The 18828-nt window shown below is 30.1% G+C and overlaps 2 protein-coding genes across 4 annotated transcripts in view; one reads left to right on the top strand and one right to left on the bottom strand.

The window, feature by feature from the left end:
• LOC129957523 (uncharacterized) overlaps positions 1-18628 on the bottom strand; it is a 139431-nt gene extending 120803 nt beyond the window's left edge. For both annotated transcript variants that reach the window (XM_056069863.1, XM_056069865.1), the window contains exon 1: positions 18569-18628. In XM_056069863.1, coding sequence (XP_055925838.1) covers positions 18569-18607 — 39 coding nt within the window. In that variant the 5' untranslated portion in view covers positions 18608-18628. The remainder of the gene's footprint in view (positions 1-18568) is intronic.
• LOC129957522 (nose resistant to fluoxetine protein 6-like) overlaps positions 1-18828 on the top strand; it is a 47854-nt gene that overhangs the window by 8012 nt on the left and 21014 nt on the right. For both annotated transcript variants that reach the window (XM_056069862.1, XM_056069860.1), the window contains 5 exons: positions 4508-4722; positions 6186-6300; positions 8001-8097; positions 9294-9394; positions 12052-12222. In XM_056069862.1, the coding sequence (XP_055925837.1) occupies positions 4508-4722; positions 6186-6300; positions 8001-8097; positions 9294-9394; positions 12052-12222 (699 nt within the window). The remainder of the gene's footprint in view (positions 1-4507; positions 4723-6185; positions 6301-8000; positions 8098-9293; positions 9395-12051; positions 12223-18828) is intronic.

The following is an 18828-nucleotide window of genomic DNA, read 5'->3' as shown; positions in this document are numbered from 1 at the left end:
ATTATAAAATAACTACAAAGGAATCTGGCTTACTCGACGTTTTTAACTTAAATTCGCTTGCAATTTGAATTTTTTTCGGGGGAGGGGGAATTTTTTTTCCTATTTTATATGTTTATAATGTTTAAACAGCATCCACAATTACAATTAACTTTGTTTACTAAGAATTAAGAATTGTAAAAAAAATATTTTTGGCTTCTGTTTTTTAAATATTTACTTAAAGACACAAGACTTGATTATTATCTTTTCTCCTCAGAGATCATTTGTAAATATCTTTTAAGAACTTAATTGTTGTTTAAAATATTCAATAGAAAAAGCAATAAAAATACTAAATTTTTAAAAAAATCAAAGTATTAAAATGAGAATTATACTTTATATTTTGAGGGGAAAAAATCTGAACAGTTTTTTTATATTCAGAACGCAGGATACTGTTTATATGAATTATTTACATATTAATACATTTTAGTTTTTATTATTTTCACTTAATTTGTTAAAGTTATTTATTCCATATTCATAATTTATTATAACATTTTATAATAAAACTTGATTGCCTGTTTTATTTCAGAAGTTGTCGTTTTTTCATCATTTTAAAACCTTATATTTTAATTCAAATTTTTGAAAAAAAATCGAATTTTCATTGGGGTACCATCCATTTTAAATTAGCCAATATCCACTTAGTTCAGATAAGTTTTATATCGATAAACAATGTTCACATAAAATACAAGTAGGCTGCATGTCAACTAGCATTATTTTAAAACCTAATTATTTATATTAACTATATGCATATTGAATAACTATAACTATAGGCATATTGAATAAATAATTAGTTTTTAATAATTGTTGAAAAATAAAAATTGAATTGAAAAATAATTCATTTTCACTTTTTCAGCAAAGTTTTAAAATTTATAATAAAAAAACTTACTTTAAACTTTATTTTAAATTAATATTTAATATATTTTTTGCTTATGAAAAGCAAGTTAACCTTTCTGGTTGATTTAACCCTCAGTCAAAAATACAATTATTAGAGTAAACCATTTTCAAAGAAATTACACTTCCCCCGAAACAAAACTGGTTTTCGCTCGGACGAATGAATTGTTAGTACTAATGATGGTTAATGTTTACAGAAAAACATAAATTATCAATGTTTGAAGAAATTTCCTGTTTTCTAAAACACTAGTAGAAACGCAAAAGAAAACAATATCTAGTGAATAATTTTTAACTGGACATTAAAACTGTTCACAGAAAATACTTGTATTTCAAAAATTTATTTTCTTAAAGCATTTTATTAACTTTTCATTTTCTAACAGTCTTTAATTTTAATATTCTGAACGAAATTTTTATAAAAGCATTTTATATGCATTGTTAGAAATTCTAGGCAGAATTGTTTGTCTCTCATTCTCATACTAGTTTTCAAAAGAAAGCTAGTATTAGAATTAATTTTGTGTAGTTTTTTCATTAGTTATAATTCCAAATTTCTAAAGGAATGTTTAAAGCAGGAAGAGTAGCAACAAAATATCGAAACATTATCTACTGTTGCCAAAGAATAATGAAGTACAATCAAATGCATGACGAGAAGCCAATAATTTGAATTCTAAATTTAAAAAATATTTTCTGAGGTGAAAAATTTGCAAAGATTATTTTTGAAATTAAAGTAAAAGTAAGTAATATGTAAAAAGTAATATGTAAAAGTAATTGTAAAATTAATATGTAAAAGTAATTGTAAAATTAATATGTAAAAGTAATTGTAAAATTAATATGTAAAAGTAATAAGTAAAATATAAAATTCTATAAAGTAAGAAGTAATATGTAAAATTCTTCAAAGTAATATGTAAAATTCTATTTTAAAGAAATCCTTTCAGACATCGAAAAATTGAATAGATTCTTTTAAATTGTTTAGTTCAAGATAAAATGTAAAATTCTAAATTTAAAAAATCATTTTTGAAATCGAAAATTTTGAAAACAATTTTTTCTTTTACAGTTGTTTAGTTCAAGGTAAAATGTAGTGCGATTTATTTCATATTATCAGTAGATCATTAAATGCTTTAAAAAGATAAGTATTCCTTAAGCATTATAAATTAATAAAGTTTTTTTTATCCTTTATAATATTAACTAGAATCAAGATTAACGAATTATAGGATAGATAGTTTTGTAATAGAAATATAATGAAGTGAATTTTTCATACACAAAGTAATCAAACTACATTAGCACCCAAATTGAATCCAAATGGTCTAATTTAATGTTAGAAGCATTAGCAATATTCTTAACTCACTTTATCGGATGATGAGGCGAAAAGATGGGTAGAAGTATACGCAAAGAACTGAATATATACTTATATGCTCATTATATACTTTTATATATTCAGAAGTTCAGTATATATATACTTTTAGTATATTGATATATATTTATTATAGATATGTATGATGAGAAAAACTGAATATTTGTTAAATTATTCATTGCTGAAACTTATTTAGAAGTTGCAAGAAAGGATCACTCAATAGCAAATATATAGCGTATTTTAGTCTTAATTGTAACTTCTGCTTTACCGCAGAAGTCTGCTGCACTGCTTTAGTGCATTATCTTCAGTAATGGTGAACTGTTCTATAGAGATAAGTTTACTTATGTGTGTGCCTGATTCAGGCTCATTCATTTCTTTACTGAAAGATTCCAAATCAACTTCATATTATATAACTGAAATTCTAAAACTAGTTAAATGCAAAGATATTTCAAAATGAATGGGTAAAGCTAAAAAGGATGGAGTGACATTAAAAGATTGAAAGTAAGGTAAAAGCTTATAGCAAACATTTTCGGAGAAACATGCAGACACTAATGACGAAAGACAAAAAAAAGTATTGAAAAATCATTTATATTAAAATTTACATAATGACTCAAAACTGGGTACACCTGAACCTGGAAAAATGGCGGACTTGGGAAAAATGGATGAAATGCTAGGTGTACAATTTTGGATAGATTCCCTTTACTTTCAAATATCCACTGCGGTTGTCATTTTGAATGATCTTCGTTTTGTGAAGTATCTGGCATCTTTGAAATTGTATACCGAACGTACTTTGATGCCACTATTCATGTATAATTTTTGTCCGACAAAATTTCATGATGTTATTCTAAAACCACTTGCAAAGAAACACATTTAAAGGATACGATTAGTAAATAAGTTACGGTTCCTTTCTTGTTATATATAAATAATTTGAATTGAGAGTAAATGAAAAATATACCCATACATTTCTATATTGAGAAGGCTTTCTCTAGAGGGTTTTTTTTCCCTACATCTAGAATGTTTTCTACATCTTGAAAGTTTCTCGTAAAATTCCGATTCATCTCGGAAATTTTAGTCAAAGATCCCAAATAAATAGCCATATGCATGAATTCAGTCCATAAAAAATATATATTGAAACACGACAAAGATTGGACTGTGTGCTTATGCACAAGTTTTGGACACTTTTGCTCAAACTCACCTTCTGCTTTAACCAAAGTACATAAATAGATTCGAAACTCAAAGATTTGAAATGAAATGAATAAGGAAAAAAGTCACCAATCAAAAAGGTAAATAACTATATAAAAGAGAAAAAAAATGGTTGGGAGGACATGGATTTTATCTAGATCTTAATCTAATGGACATGATATAAATTCATCTGGTATTGCGAAAAGAGTTCATTGTGGTAGCACTATGTTGTAGTTTCGTAAAAAAAAAAGTTATTTAACATTGTTCAGAGCAAATTTATATATACTCTAACGTAAGTGGCACAGGAATCTCTTTTATTACACTTTACACACAGGAATCTCTTTTATTGGCAACAGTCAAATATAAACAAAGCATCATACGAATTTCAGATTACTTTATTCATTGAGCATTTTTATAGCTGTATTTAATCAAACGCTTCGCTTAGCTACTCAATGGAGCTGCAAAATATTATCATAAATTCTCTGCAGGACTTACCTTTTTACCTGGCGATCAGATCGCCAAAGGCGGCTAGTAGTAATTGAAAGGAATAACTGGATTTGGGTGATGAATAGATTTCAGTAAAAAGATTTCATACAACTTTCGTGGTGTTATCTACTCTCTTTATTCTCAAGTCAGATAATGAGTCCTTGATGTACTCGGTTACATTAGTCATAATATGAAGAACTTTATAGTCATAATATGTAACTTCATAGTCATGACTCTATAGTCATACTATTAGAACTTTATAGTCATAATAGTTATTAGTCATAAATATGAGAACAAGTTCTTGATGCACTAGGTTACATTAATCATAATCTGAAGAACTTTATTTTAAATAATTTATAACTTGTTGAGTTTAGTTTCAGCGGCGAACCTCCAGAAGGAAATCCATATCTATGACAATGTATTATATAAAAGTACTTTGTTTTTCAGTGATAATTGAAAAAATCAAACAAATAAGGGCAAAATACAATAGACTTTTCTCCCCAAAACTTTCATCTTTAGTCAAGTATGCCGAATCTTGGCTAAGTTGTCATTTTGCCTAATTCACAGTGATAGACTCATCTGGCAAGATACCCAATGGGATCTTCGGGGGAAGCATCAACTCGTTCGGGGATTATGACATCTGCATTAACACCGATGTACCGGGACATTTCCGGGGCCAGTATTGCTTGGTGGAAGTGGATCCACCACTGCCTCCTAGAGTGCCGTTTGTGTCCTATGACGAAGAAATTCCACAGTTTATCAACATCTCTCGTCCTGACGTGGTAAGTAACTAAAATTGTTGAGTGAATGCATTTTTTGTTATCCCATTCCTATTATTAAGGCATTGACTTCATATATAAAGACGCGGAGATCATTCGCATTTTCAACATCAGAAAAGAAAAATTGCTATTCCTTTCACTAGTTAACTATTTCAACCTATTCGGAAAATGTGTATCTAAATTGTGTCACAAAAATAACGAGTGCACTCGTCAAACACAGAGTATGTGTAATATGAAATTATTTTGTAATAAAATGACTTATTTTTTTATTTCAATAATAACATTTATGTTTTTACTTAAACTAACATATTTTTTTGCACATGAACCATAAAAAACGCCGCCTCCAGAATATATGTAAAAAGAATACATAAGGATACCCATCCCGGTTTTTTTTACCAGGAACGCCACTTATTAAATAGTCTAAAACAATTTATGTTCGCCTTATTGCTTTTGGGATACCAAAACAGAGACATACATTTAAGAAAAAATTCATATTATATATCGGGTGTTTTATAATAATTATTAATAATCTTTTGATTTCGACTTGGCCTCAAAATATTTTACACATCTTGAAATTTACGAACATGTTTCAGTTTTTACTAAAATTGTAATTCAAACTGCAAATTGTCACTGCTTGTTACTCTTGACGAATAAACTCGACATAATTCAAAATGTTATACTTTTTCCATGACGAGTATACACGTCAAAAACAGTTAACTGTTTATTATTTGTTAATATTTTCATTATTTGTTAATATTCTATCATCATATAATATAAGAAAAGTGTGCAGGTTTCATTATAAGGGTGATCCCGAATTCACGGTATAAACGTTAAGAGTAGGCACAGAATAGTGTAAGCAATACTTTATTGGATAGTAATGTATGGGCGCAAGTGATGTGATGAGGCGCAAATACAGAAAATTAGAGCTGAAAGTAAAGACGAAGTGCACTGTTTGCAATAAATGTTCAAAATTTCATCCGCCAGCAGTGATACATGCATGGCGGCGTTGGCGAAATAATTTTCGTACACGTTAAGAGATGCCAGGTATTTCATGCACACGCAGCAGTTTCAGACATTCGAGCAAAAGAATCCTGGTGTGAGTCAAATGGAGTCGCATAAATAAGACTCTTCAGAGATGACAAAAAGAATAATCAAGACTGTATAAATCAGGAGATGGGGCTGGCAAAAGGATCCGTTCGCTACATCGTGCCTCAAAACACTTTATTTTCTTTCCTTTCATTCATTTCTTTTTATCCTTTCATCTCTTATTTCCTGTGTTTCAACTTCGCATCCATTGCACCCATACCCTATGTAATAAAGTATTGTTACAATGCTCTGCACCAAGCCTTAAAGTTTGTACGACAAGTTTTGAATCACCCTGTAGTTAAAATAATACTGGCGTCTTTTAATAACGATTAAAGTAAGAATTTGTGAATTCATATATCAATGAATAACTCTTTTTCCAGATCTTAGGTGAATTTTTACGGACGGCAATGTATTCCTACCACCTGAATTTCAGATCATCGATATGCGTCCCTTCGACTTGTTCCAGAGAAGAAGTGCAGAGGATTGCATCCAAAGGTGCAGTTGGCATTTTAACATAGACACTTTTGATGTCTATTTTAACACTTTATTCGGTGCTTCTTCATAAAATAGAATTATGAGGCTTGCCCAAATGAAAAGTAGACACTTGCCATTGCATCAAAATGACAGCAAATATAGCAGGTCCATCGACAGGCCCCAAGGGAAGATTATCAATTCAACACAATACTGTAGTATTCTGACAAAACTACAGAGGGAAACTAAAAGCAAACGGCCAGGCCTTCTCACACAACAAGTGGTCCTTCTCCATGGAAATGCCCGCCCACACGTCTCCCTTGAAACCAAGACGACCTTAAAAAAATTACGTTTGGAAATGTTGGAACACCAGCCGTACAGTCCATATTTGTCACCCTGTGATTTCTACATCTTTAGGTTACTTAAGAAAGCATTATGGCGGACACATAGCCATTCGGACGACAAAAGTGAAAGAAGCTGTGCAGGACTTCCTCGTGATTCAACTACCATCTTTCTGCGGCAAAGGCCTGTGGACGTTGGAACCTGTGTTACAACACCCACTTTTGATTTTCAGTAAAGATATTTTCATTCAATTTGTCCACTTTTCATTTGGGCAACCAATATATATGCATTTAATAATTTCAATGAGTCGCGCCTTTAAAATAAGTTTATCAGCTTCGCTTTGCTTTTAAAAATAAGCCCACTTCAACTAAAATATTTCTACTGTCGCTTACTTTTTTGTTTCTTCACCACCTCTCAAAATTTAATTGCCTTCATTTTAAATAGTCGATTGATCAAGTTGTACGAAAAACATAGCATAAGCATATAAAATCTGTAAGCTTGTTTCCCATACAATTTCATTTTACTAAAATTCACATTTAATAGCTTTAATATTCTGGTATTCGAAATGTAGAGAAAATATTGTAATCGTCAAAAAATTCGAACTCGACATTTTGACGAATCTCTACGTTTTAGTGGACATTCTCCTCGACTTCGATTTCAAAAAACATATTTTCGGTATCATGTCTATTTGTCTATGATAAAGTTAACTCAAAATTTCTTTGAAATAGACGGATGCAATTTGGTATACGGTCTTGACAACGAACTTGGAGATTTTTATTAAATTTTGAGCAAATCCTATTCATAGGAAATCCGACTGTTCAATTATAAATAAGTAAGGTAATTAAAAAAATGGAGAGAGCTAAGTGGAGAAAATTCGGTACACAGATTTAATTTCTATACTTAGACATCTGTCAAAAAGGGGTTGATCATCTGTTGGTCTGTATTTACTAAATTGTGACTGCAACTGTAGTTCTGTGTTAAATTTTGAATTCAATAAGTTAGGATAAGAAGCGCCTAAAACAAATATTTATCTTATTGCAGAGTGCGAGAAATTTTTTAGGAGACCACTTTGGCTTTTTCTTTTTGTTTAGCACTTTTCTGGTGAATTTTCCGAATAATTGTATTTCACAATATATAAGCAAACTCAATCATTGAAGTCACGAATAAAAACTCCAGATGCAATACTTATATTAGAAATTAATATTGCTGTTTGTAATAGATTAAATTGTTTTAGTAAGTAAATTTTATTCTGAAGTAAAATTTTATTCTGAAGTAAAATTTTATTCTGAAAATTTTAATTTAAATTTAAATTTGTAAACTTGTAGCTCTATGAAATAGACAGAAAATTAAATATCTAAAATTTAACATTTCTTTTCTTTCAGTTTTCGAAATGATTGGCATCGATTTTAAAGTTTTAGTGCCGCATTGTGAAACAAAAGTGGACAAAATTACATTTAGCTCCAGCGAAATAGTCATAATGTAAGTATCTTGTTAAATAAAATAAAAACTTTTTGATAGATTTTCACTTGTGTGAAAAAGAAAAAGATCTAAAAAATAGCCGAACATAATTGCTATTCGGATCGCTAAACTAATTTAGTTTAATTTCATTAACTTCCTTTATTAGTTTATTATTAGTTAATTATAAACTAATTTATAATAAACTAATAACTGCAATAATAAGTTATAACTTTTATTAACTTATTATTAGTTTTAAAGCAACATTAGGGCTATTTTGGGACGGATCTAGTGACTTTGAACCTCTGTCAGATGACGAGAACGAAACCTGGGCTGGTATTCCCTCTCCAAACTTCCACACCACACCGACTGAGGACTAATATGGGCTACTAACTTCCTTTAACTGGATTGATGAATCTAAGCTAAGCACCAAGATAATTATGTTTTCTAATTTTTGCACGAACAAGATTTTAAAATAATCTATGAAACCAAAATATACCATTTAAATGGCAAATTTTTTTTTTAAATTTGAAATAAAAAAGGTATAAAACAAAAATCTTTGAGTTTAGAAATTTATGAAATGATTTGTTTAAAATTTTGTTAAAAACTTAAAAGATATATTATTTAGCTCCTGAAATAAAAAAATAATTTTATTTCTATCAACTGTTCAGGTATTGGGGTTGGAGTGTTTTTATTGTCAATCGAATTGTGAAGCACTAAAACAATTATGAAATATTTCTAAACAAAAAGATTATTTATTCTTTATTTCGGAAATTGCAGTGCACAATAGGAAATTATGCCATATTTGAACAAACAATAAGGATTAGATTTTAATTTATGATGTTTCAGTAAAGAAAATTATACCAAAGATTAGAATTTGAGAAAATAGCTTTTTAAAACATAAAATAGCATTAAATCATGTACAAATGCAAATATAAAAATCAGTGTAACTTAAAAAAATGGACTTGGAAACAATATTCAAAACAGTTTTATAAAGAAATCTGTCCACACGTAAAGAATATTAAATTAAAAAAATATTTCATATTTTCACAAAAATAAATCGAATCTTCACCGTAGTCACCTATAATGAAGTTCATAAAAATTAAAAACATTAGTTTGAATATAAACAAATTACAAATAATTTCTACTACTTGTTTTGCGTTAAAATTATTTCTGTATCTTAATTAATCAAATAACTAAGCCGCATTTTTTATTTGCAGGACCGTATTGGCTTGTTTACTGACCTTGGCTGCGTCTGCGACGGTAGCAGACGTAATATTTAAACTGAAATCCAAAGAAGAATCATATCATAACACACTTGGTATGTATGCATAATTTAATTCCTGTGCTACCGTAACTATCAATTAAATGCTAACTAGGAAACGTGTAGAATGTTCTAAAATGAAAATAAATTAACTATCACTGAGATCGGGCATAAGTGGAAGAGGGAGCAGGTCCAACCTGTTTCGAGAGAAAATTCACTAATCAGAAAATAGTCACATGGCCGCTTTAGAGATTAGAATTCATATTCCTGCCAAGGCCTGTATCTGACTAGAAAACAAATGCATAGTAATATTATATAAAGTTGGAGTTAAAATTTGATGAAAAATATAAAACAAGAGAGCCAAATATTAAATGAGAATATCTGCTAAGAATAAAAGAGAATATGAGGGGATATGTTTATTAGTGCATGTTTTACAGGACAGATTGTATGACTTCGATCTATAAAATTTGGTACAGATATACTTTGGAGGTAGAAATAAGCAGCTCTGTGAAATTTTTTGACTGTTCATTAATTAAAAATAAACGAACTTTTAAAATTTTTCGGCATTAGCTCCTGACATTGTTTATTTTATTCTTTTTTTCCTATTGATACTCAATTAAAATCTAAGCTTTTCCTAAATGTTCGCAATTTATAAAAAAAAAATATTTCTTTAATAGTTTTCAGCAATAGATTTGATTGTTGAATTGAAATTGAAACTATTTTCATTGTTACTTTCTCGTATTCGAAGTATAGAGAAAGTATTGTTATCATCAAAGAACTCTAGATTTTGTCGACATTCCTAGTTTTAGACCTCTCAAACAACAGAGTTCCAAAAACACATTTTTTTCCATTGTATCTGTTTATCTGTTTGTAACAAAAATAACTCAAAAAACTCTGAGCCAGATGGATGAAATTTGGTATATGTTTTTTTACACCAAATCAGTACATTTCTATCAAGTTTTGAGTGAACTCCGCTTAGAAAGTCTGTCTGTCGTACTATTTGAATATAAACTAACATTGTAACCACAAAATGAAGAGAGAAATAAAATTCCGTGCAATGATTTAATATCTATATTGTAGACACCTAATAAAATTTAGCCAAATTCAGCAAGGGGTTTAAGTTCCGTCGGTTTATATTTTCAGAAGAATATTAACTCCAAATTACTGTGACAGACACATCAAATTTGGTATGTGATTTTACGACTATAATTGTAGTTCTGCGTCAATTTTGTTGGGGAAAACAAGCCTAAAACCCAAATTTGATTTAACCAGATGCCAGGGATTAATCGACAAAAACACTCGGCAAGTATCATACTCTGGCTTCAGCATAAATGCCAAATTCACGCCAAAGGTTATTTCGCAACTAATGTATATCAACGCCAAGCAAGACGTTCTCTGGAATATCAACTTTATTAGAGACGGAATTTTGAAATCGATTTTTCCCCCTTTTTCTTGATTTGCGAACGTTTTGAAATTTTTCGTAGCTGTGTGATATCTATGACAATACACAGTTCTAAAATATTGCAGAACTAAGTCATAAAAAATAATTCTATTTTCAATACCTATGACTATAATTTTTCAGCAATTCTCACTGTCGGTGAATTTCGAAAAAAAAAAAATTATTCCAAGATTCTATAATAATCAAAAAAAAAAAGAAAGGATTAAAAATAAAACCATCAGGAAAGATTTCCCGAAATTTTTCTACCCCCAAATAAAGGAGTTATTCCTTCTCCCTTCCGTATAAAACTGTGAAGATTTTGCAAGACTGTATGTAAAAAGTGCTCAGGTTTTTATTTTCAGAGTCATGATAGTAAGAAAATTGTAATTAGTAATATAATAAAAGAAACTTAATATACATTTTGGACGCTTTTTTTTTCAACCGATTAAAAACAAAAGTGACTCGGACAATATTACAATATTAGTAAGAGGATCGGATTCATAATTTCATTTATTTCAATCACTGTGTTTTGAGAGATCGCATTTACAAGCAGGCCGGTGTGCAGATCGACAGATGGTCAAAATTTTGAAGGAATTACTTCAAAATGCGATACAGATCTATACTTGGGATGCTAAACCACTGTAACAAATCTTATCCATCTAGTTGTTTATGTTTTGTAGTTATATTCATTTGGATAGCCTGATAAACCGACTTCTTCTGAATGGATTTCTTCCAAAATTCATAAAAAATCTACAAATTCAGTGTAAAGATCGTACACCAAATTTTATTCGTCTAGCTCCAAGTGGGTCTTTTTAGTTATCTATTTAGTTTAGTTATATTGCAGAGGTATATTATAATCCGTTATAAAGCAGCACTATATCCGTTTTAAAGCAATACTAAGGCTATTTGGGGATGGACCTCATAAATTTGAACCGCGATCAAATGACGAGGATAACACCTGGGTTGACACCCCCTCTCCAAACTTCCATACTACACCAGCGAGAGGACGCTTGATCATTACGGATTTAACGTGCACCAGACCCACTTACACGACGAATCTTCGGTGAATCGGGTCTCGAACCTGAAGCCCTTCAGTTTCGAAGCTGAGGCCTTTACCACGGCCCTATCTGTTGCCATTCTTTCTGTTTGTATACTTACTTTATTAAAAAAATAAAGATAATCAAAACAAAATAAATATTTTCTACTTTTTAGTGCACTAATAAAAATGTACTTTAAAACGGTTTTATTAAAGTTTTTATTTTTGTTACCCTTTTAGGCATGCCTATCAGATACCTGCTGTGCTTTTCTTTCTACACAAATATCTGCCGGCTACTGAAGAAAGATACATCTCCAGATTCGATCAAGATATTTCATGGAATGAAAGTCATAACCATTTTGTGGGTGATTTTAAATCATACCTACTATTACGTTAATTTTCAAGCTTTGAGTAAGCATAACATTTTTATTTAGTTAAAATTCAACTTTTAAAAATAAGTATTGTTCATGTAGTAATTAAATTAATTCATTCAATTCATAAACTGACCTTTTTTATTTTTAATAAACATAGTTGCCTGTTCCTTCAGTATAATTCATCGTAATAAGGAAATTCAGCCACAATGATGAGAAAGAAAATACCGAAATATCCGAAACAAGTTAACATATATTTAAATTAGATTAAAAATAAAAAAAAATTATGTATTTATATCAGCTTTGTTCTATTGATGCTTAATAAAAAAAATCATTTATTATTTTAATTTACAGTGGAAAGCTTACTTTCAAAAAAAATATTTTATATATTTATTATGTAATATTCAATGAAATTTTATCAACAAAAAATTATAAATAATTGGAAGATGACTACAATATTTATTAGATACTTATAGTGGGATTATGAAAATTTTAAATATTAACACTAATATTTATATTAAAAAAATTTTGTAAGTAAACATAATTTTTACTCTTTTTACATTTATTTTTTATGTTTAATAAAAACAAAAATACCTTCATTTTTTAAAAAATTTGTTTATTTAATAAGTATTTAGTAAGGTATTTTTAAAAATTTTAAAAATACCTTACAGCACTGCTGGATGCAAGAGGAGAAAGCTATCATCTCGCGACTTCTTTATCATGAGTTTGCCTTATGCAAGAAAATAGTATGCCGAATGTGCACTTAAGCGAAAATTATTGCTTAGTTACCAAATTGGATGCGTGGAAGTCTTTCCAGGGTTTCTACTTGTTCAGCAGGAATGAAAACTACTTCTCCCTTCATTCTCCATAAAGCATATTTCAACATATTCCTTCAGAATTCTTACTCTGACAACAAAGTAAATCCTTTTTTTACATACGACCCTATGCCCGCCTTTAGCTCATCAATTTGTGTGAGAGGTGCCTCTACATAGCGTAATTTAATATAGATGACACATTAAGCGATTAATTATATATACATATAACACTAATGTGCGTAGCAAAGAATTCGAGCTTGTTACGATTCTAGAACGGTAACATTAAAATATCAACAAACTATCTATATATAAAACACTAAGGTATAGAGAAGGTATATAGGTGATACAGAAATCGCGCTTACTGTAGAATGGCAACATTCAAATATCAACAAACTATTGTTACGAAATTATTTTTCTACTGCAACAAATACCGCCACTCAATTGTAATGACGCAGCGCATTTCATCTCTAATAGTTCAGCAGCTTGCTTGCTGTCTGATCCTCTCAAATCTGTTTACTCGTCGGCGACTCCGACCACTCGCACACACCATTTCTGACGATCCACACGACTTCTTCTGACGATACACACGACTTCCACCTTGCAGATTCAGATTGCCTATCTTTATAGCTCCGGGAGGCGGGGCTAGAATCTTCAGACCAATCAGGGCGTAGCTGGCTGTACCTCGTGTCTTAGTGGATGGATCATGAAACTTCTCGAACTTTCTGGTATTATCCATTTAGTCGCCAAACTCGCCAAATTCATCGCCAAGTCGCCAAATGCTCGCCAAGTTTGTCGCCAAGCTCTGAGGTCATTGACGCGGCATCCGCTCAGCATGCACAGGACAGATCTTACAATGGTCTTTCTCACGATGACACTATTCGTACCGGGTTGCAAAATTACAGATTTGTAACACTATCATACGAATTTCAGACTTCTTCAATCATTGAATATTTTAACAGGTACAATTTATGCTCAGTTAATTAACGGAGTGGGAAAAATATTATTAGAAATATTCTGGATATGTTTCTCCATCTCACCAAAAAGGGCATTCAGTCAGAGGAAGGAAGATATAAATGAAATAAAGAAATAGACTTCAAACAAAAAGTTGAATCGAGCGCAAAAAGAAGCTTAACCATTAAGTACCGAAATAAGTAATTATGATAGGATTTCAAATTAATTTACGGTTTCTAGAAAATCTCTAGAAACCGTGCCAATCGTCCAAAAACTCGCCTAAAAACTGCTATTCTGAATAGATACCAGAAACGGTAACGAATGGCTTTTAGGGATGGCAAAAAAATTGGCGACCATTCGTCTCAAAATATTTCAGCTTTGGTGACTGTATATTCATTTTAAGGGTAGCCGTATCGTTATGACTTTCCGATGACAATTGATCTTCATGTTTTTTAAAACAATTATCATACAAAAAATGATCTTTGTATTATCTTAAGACTCAAAAAATTATCTTTTTAATATCAATTTAATTTCTGCACATTTTTCTTTTTAAAAAAATAATATTTTTAATTTTGCCTGATACATTATGTGAAAGAATGTTTTTAAAGGCTAAGAAGAAATTTAAACTATTCATTAAGATATTCAATCGCGTGTTTCTACCAGTCATTAACTCAGTAAGAGGATTTTCACTCCCGCTTTTATTTTGTAATACGTATACTTTTTAATTTGCAGTATACAGATTGAATTCATGTTTCTCAGTCGTATCAAATAACAAATAAATCATTTTATAACAGAAAAAGTCGACAGAGTGGGCGAAAGAACTGGTCGTCAAAAGCGGGTCTACTAAAAACTGTAGAAAAAAATATGAAAATAAATTGACAAATATTGAATTTCAATTACTTCTTCTGTCATCTTTATTTCATTATTCAGAATAGATTTGTACCACTTGTTATAAAGTATAATATGATGTCCGAAAATTATTGGAATAAATTTTAAGGAATTGTAGAGCGTACCACGAGAAACATTTTTGTGCAAGAATATATGGACACAAGTAATAAATTGAGGTATAAATATATATATATACATGAAAGCATATAAATTCTTACAGTATTGTTTGCAAGTGCTTTTCAACAATTAATTAAAGCTATGTCCACCAATAACAGATTATTCATGGAGGGATTGAAACCTTTCATTGTTAACCTCGTCCTTTGAAAATGTATGGTGGCAACCAATGTTAGCAAAACACTCAACAGCAACATCATGTACTATTATACATACCTCCGACCCAAATGTTTTTGTATGAATTCAAAGAAATTTTTCAGCATTGTTCGAGTCAGCTCTAATGTGTATTCATTGCATTAGAAAATGTTGTCTTACATATATTGATTTCATTAGAGAATGCCATCCCACAAATATTCTCTAAAGATATCATTGCATCTTAAATACATTTCCTCATTTTCCTCTAAATTATTGCTTAAATTGAGCAAACGACGTACTGCCATTTCAAAACTACTATTTTTAATTCTTTACTATACTCTTTCCATAAATTCCATAACTTTTGTTTGTATAAATCGAATATGTTTTGATCGAATGATTCTAAAATTCCGATAGAGACATCTCCTTATCCGAATTTATATCAACTGTTTTCTAATAACCATAAGTCCTTAATCCAATAAAAATGTAATTCTACATTATCTGCGATCCAATGATTAATAGATACTTCTTTACAATTGAATTTCACATATCTTCCCTGTAGTAAATATCAGGAAATACTATCAGTTGCATTTAATCTTTCACTAATTTTGTTTTTTTACATCTAAAATGTTTTTAATGTAATCAGAACAAATTAAAACATGAATCCTATCCGAGGTACTATTATCTGCTACTTCATTTCCCTTTTCGAATGCAATATTTGTAATTAGCTACGATGAAATCCAAATTTGTACTGAAGTTTCGAATCGATGATGAAGCTGGTATTCTAATATTCCAATTAGAATATTTTGCATTTAAAAAAAGTTATTTCCACTACATCATAAATAGGTTTAGCGGCACTTTCATTTCTAAATGAGTGAATAATTAAATCCTCCTTATTAATCAACTTTAAATTCAATAACTCTGAAAAGTCTCTCAAAATAAAAGACTTATTGGCACTAGCATCTAATATACATCTCAAATGAATATGACTACCTGGTTTGTGTTTTAAATCTGAAACTCTTTGTTATAAAATCGGATTGGAAATGCTGTTTTTTGTTCTTTTTGGGAAAAAGAGAAAAGCATGGGCAATACAAAATTTTCGTTATTCCTATAATAGAAAATTTCACCACCACCACCACCACCACCCCTTTTCCTATCAACTGACGCTAGAACATTTTCCCCTGCCATTTGATCATTCTCGGAAATCAAAGAGTTAGGCGAAAAAGAACCACAGTATTTACATAGATTTGGTAATTATAATCATAGAGTTTTCTTATATGATTATGAAGAAAAATAAAACACAAACCTTTAGCCATCTTTTCCCAAGTGCTTAGAGAGCAATCATAACTATGGTTTTCAGAACAGAAGATACATTGTTGATCATTCATCAATTTATTAACAGAATAAGGATTAAAACTTCGCTTTGTATTGAATTCCGGTTGTGTTCATATTTGCGCAGATAGAAATGTCTCTGGTCCACTCGCATGGTTAAAAGAGCTGTGCATTCTTTTGAAAATAAATAACATATGATATTTATTCTTTGATATCCGAATAATGATGTCTATTCGAGTCACTTTGGTTTATTCTTAAACGAATATTCTTTTACATAAGAATGCTTTGGATTAATTAGTATTAAAGAAGCTTCTCTGCATTCTACTTCTTTTTCTTATAAATTCGACTAAATTTGTAATACCAAATAAATTCGTCTATCTTACGTTGATGATTATAATTTAAATTTTTGAATAATTTTCGCAGAATTATTGGACCTGATAAGTTACTATATGTGGCTGTAGCTACAACCGGTGACTACAGTGACCTAATTTGTATATTTATCGCTTTATACATTTTCCTCTTATCTATTACATTGGAACATGACTTAACTGAATCTGTTAACAAAATGTTACGCATATTTAATGATATAATTATTTCTTCACCCAAACCTTTCTACAAGTAACTGCATTGATGCATCAAAATTTCGATAGGAATAGAAATTAACTAATTTTTTCAATTTTATTTGATGAATCATTTTTATGAATCAAGACTTCAAAGTAATTCCTGGAAAATCTAGAAAATTAATCTAGAAATTGACTAAAATCGCCATAATAGATCTGAATGTTTAACTTCGGAAGCTTAACATTTTTGGGTTTTTTTTTTCTATTAGAAATATTTTTATTTAATTGGGTGAATTGCGAAGCATTATCCTTAAAATCGCTAACTTCGCTTAGGGGTCTTCCATATTCCGTTTCGCTTTGCATTTCAAGTTTTTATTTTAACACTACAACGTCCTTTATTTCGATTACCTTTATACATCCGCCGGTGTTGTTTCGACAAGGCGAGATAAAATATATAAGATAATTGTAATAACTAAATAATTGCAAGACTACTGTTCAGTAGGGTTTAGTTTTAAGACTTTTTAATATTATTTCATGTATTTATCGTATATTATGACCTTTTATATCATAAAAAACTGTAACAAAACAAATAACTTACAAATAATTTCTTTGGATTCTTCGCGATAACTGTCACGCAATCTTATGTCTTCATCGGAATCTAAATTAGAACAAGACAGCTTACCAAAATTGGATTCATTCTCAGAAAGCTGTCGCAAAAAATTAGCCATTTCACCAGGGCTTAGATCTGTTCTACGAGCCATCGTTTCAGGGTGTCTGCTCTGCAATGGGTTCGAAAATGGAATTAAATTTTTTTTGAGCAATAAGCAAATGTACTGTGTAACGAAGCGCTTAGACACAACAATTTTAGAATAATTGATTCATTTTCACTGTGAACCCAATAACACTGCATTCATGGTCAAATAAATATGCTATAGCACTTTGGGAAGTTTGTTTTACTTAGTGAACTATCGTTTGTTGAACGAAAGCTATTTATAATTCAATGGAATTGCTGTGGAAACGACACAAGCGGACGTTCTAGGTAAAATTAGTTGTAAAATCTATCCTAAATAATCTAGAACCACAAAACTTTCTCTGTGTAATCACCATGGAAAATGATTAAAAGTCAAGAAAGAATTTTGAAATTCCCTACTAAAATGCAGAAAGGAGAACAAACTAAATAGGCTCCACTGTCTAATCCACGCAGATGACGTTCCACTGTTAATTCGCTGCCCTTATTCTTATATTCTTTGCTCGTTGCCAAAACAACTGTCATTTCGATTCATTTAATTTTTAATTGCACATCATCATCAACCTTAATTAACTCATTTAATTTTTCTGTGAGCTAAGGTTTTTAAACTCAAAATTTCATCTAATTTTGTTTGTTTTGAATATCCTTTCATAATTTTCTTACTCAAGCTATTTTCGTTAAATGTTTGTAGAAGAAAATTCTTAAATACCTTCGGTTTTCCTTTAATCTTTTAATTTTCATTTTCAGAATAAATTGTTCTATAGAATAAATAAGAAACAGACATACCTCAAATCTCAGCATAGCTCTTTCAGTCGCCATTCTCATCAATAAAAACTGAATTTCCAATATCCGTAATCCAAACGCGAATTTCATATGTTCCAAATTATATTTCATTTCGATGATTCAGAGAGATTCGAAAGTCCAAATTAACACATTGGAGGTCGCCATAACAGCATAATATCAAATAGGCATTTCTATTATTGGATATTTGAAATAATTAGTCCTTTTGCTTTCTAATTATTTATTACATCACATACATTTTACGA

The sequence above is a fragment of the Argiope bruennichi genome, chromosome 11 (assembly GCF_947563725.1).
Source record: "Argiope bruennichi chromosome 11, qqArgBrue1.1, whole genome shotgun sequence".
NCBI lineage: Eukaryota > Metazoa > Arthropoda > Arachnida > Araneae > Araneidae > Argiope > Argiope bruennichi.
This window is presented reverse-complemented; position numbering and strand designations above follow the sequence as displayed.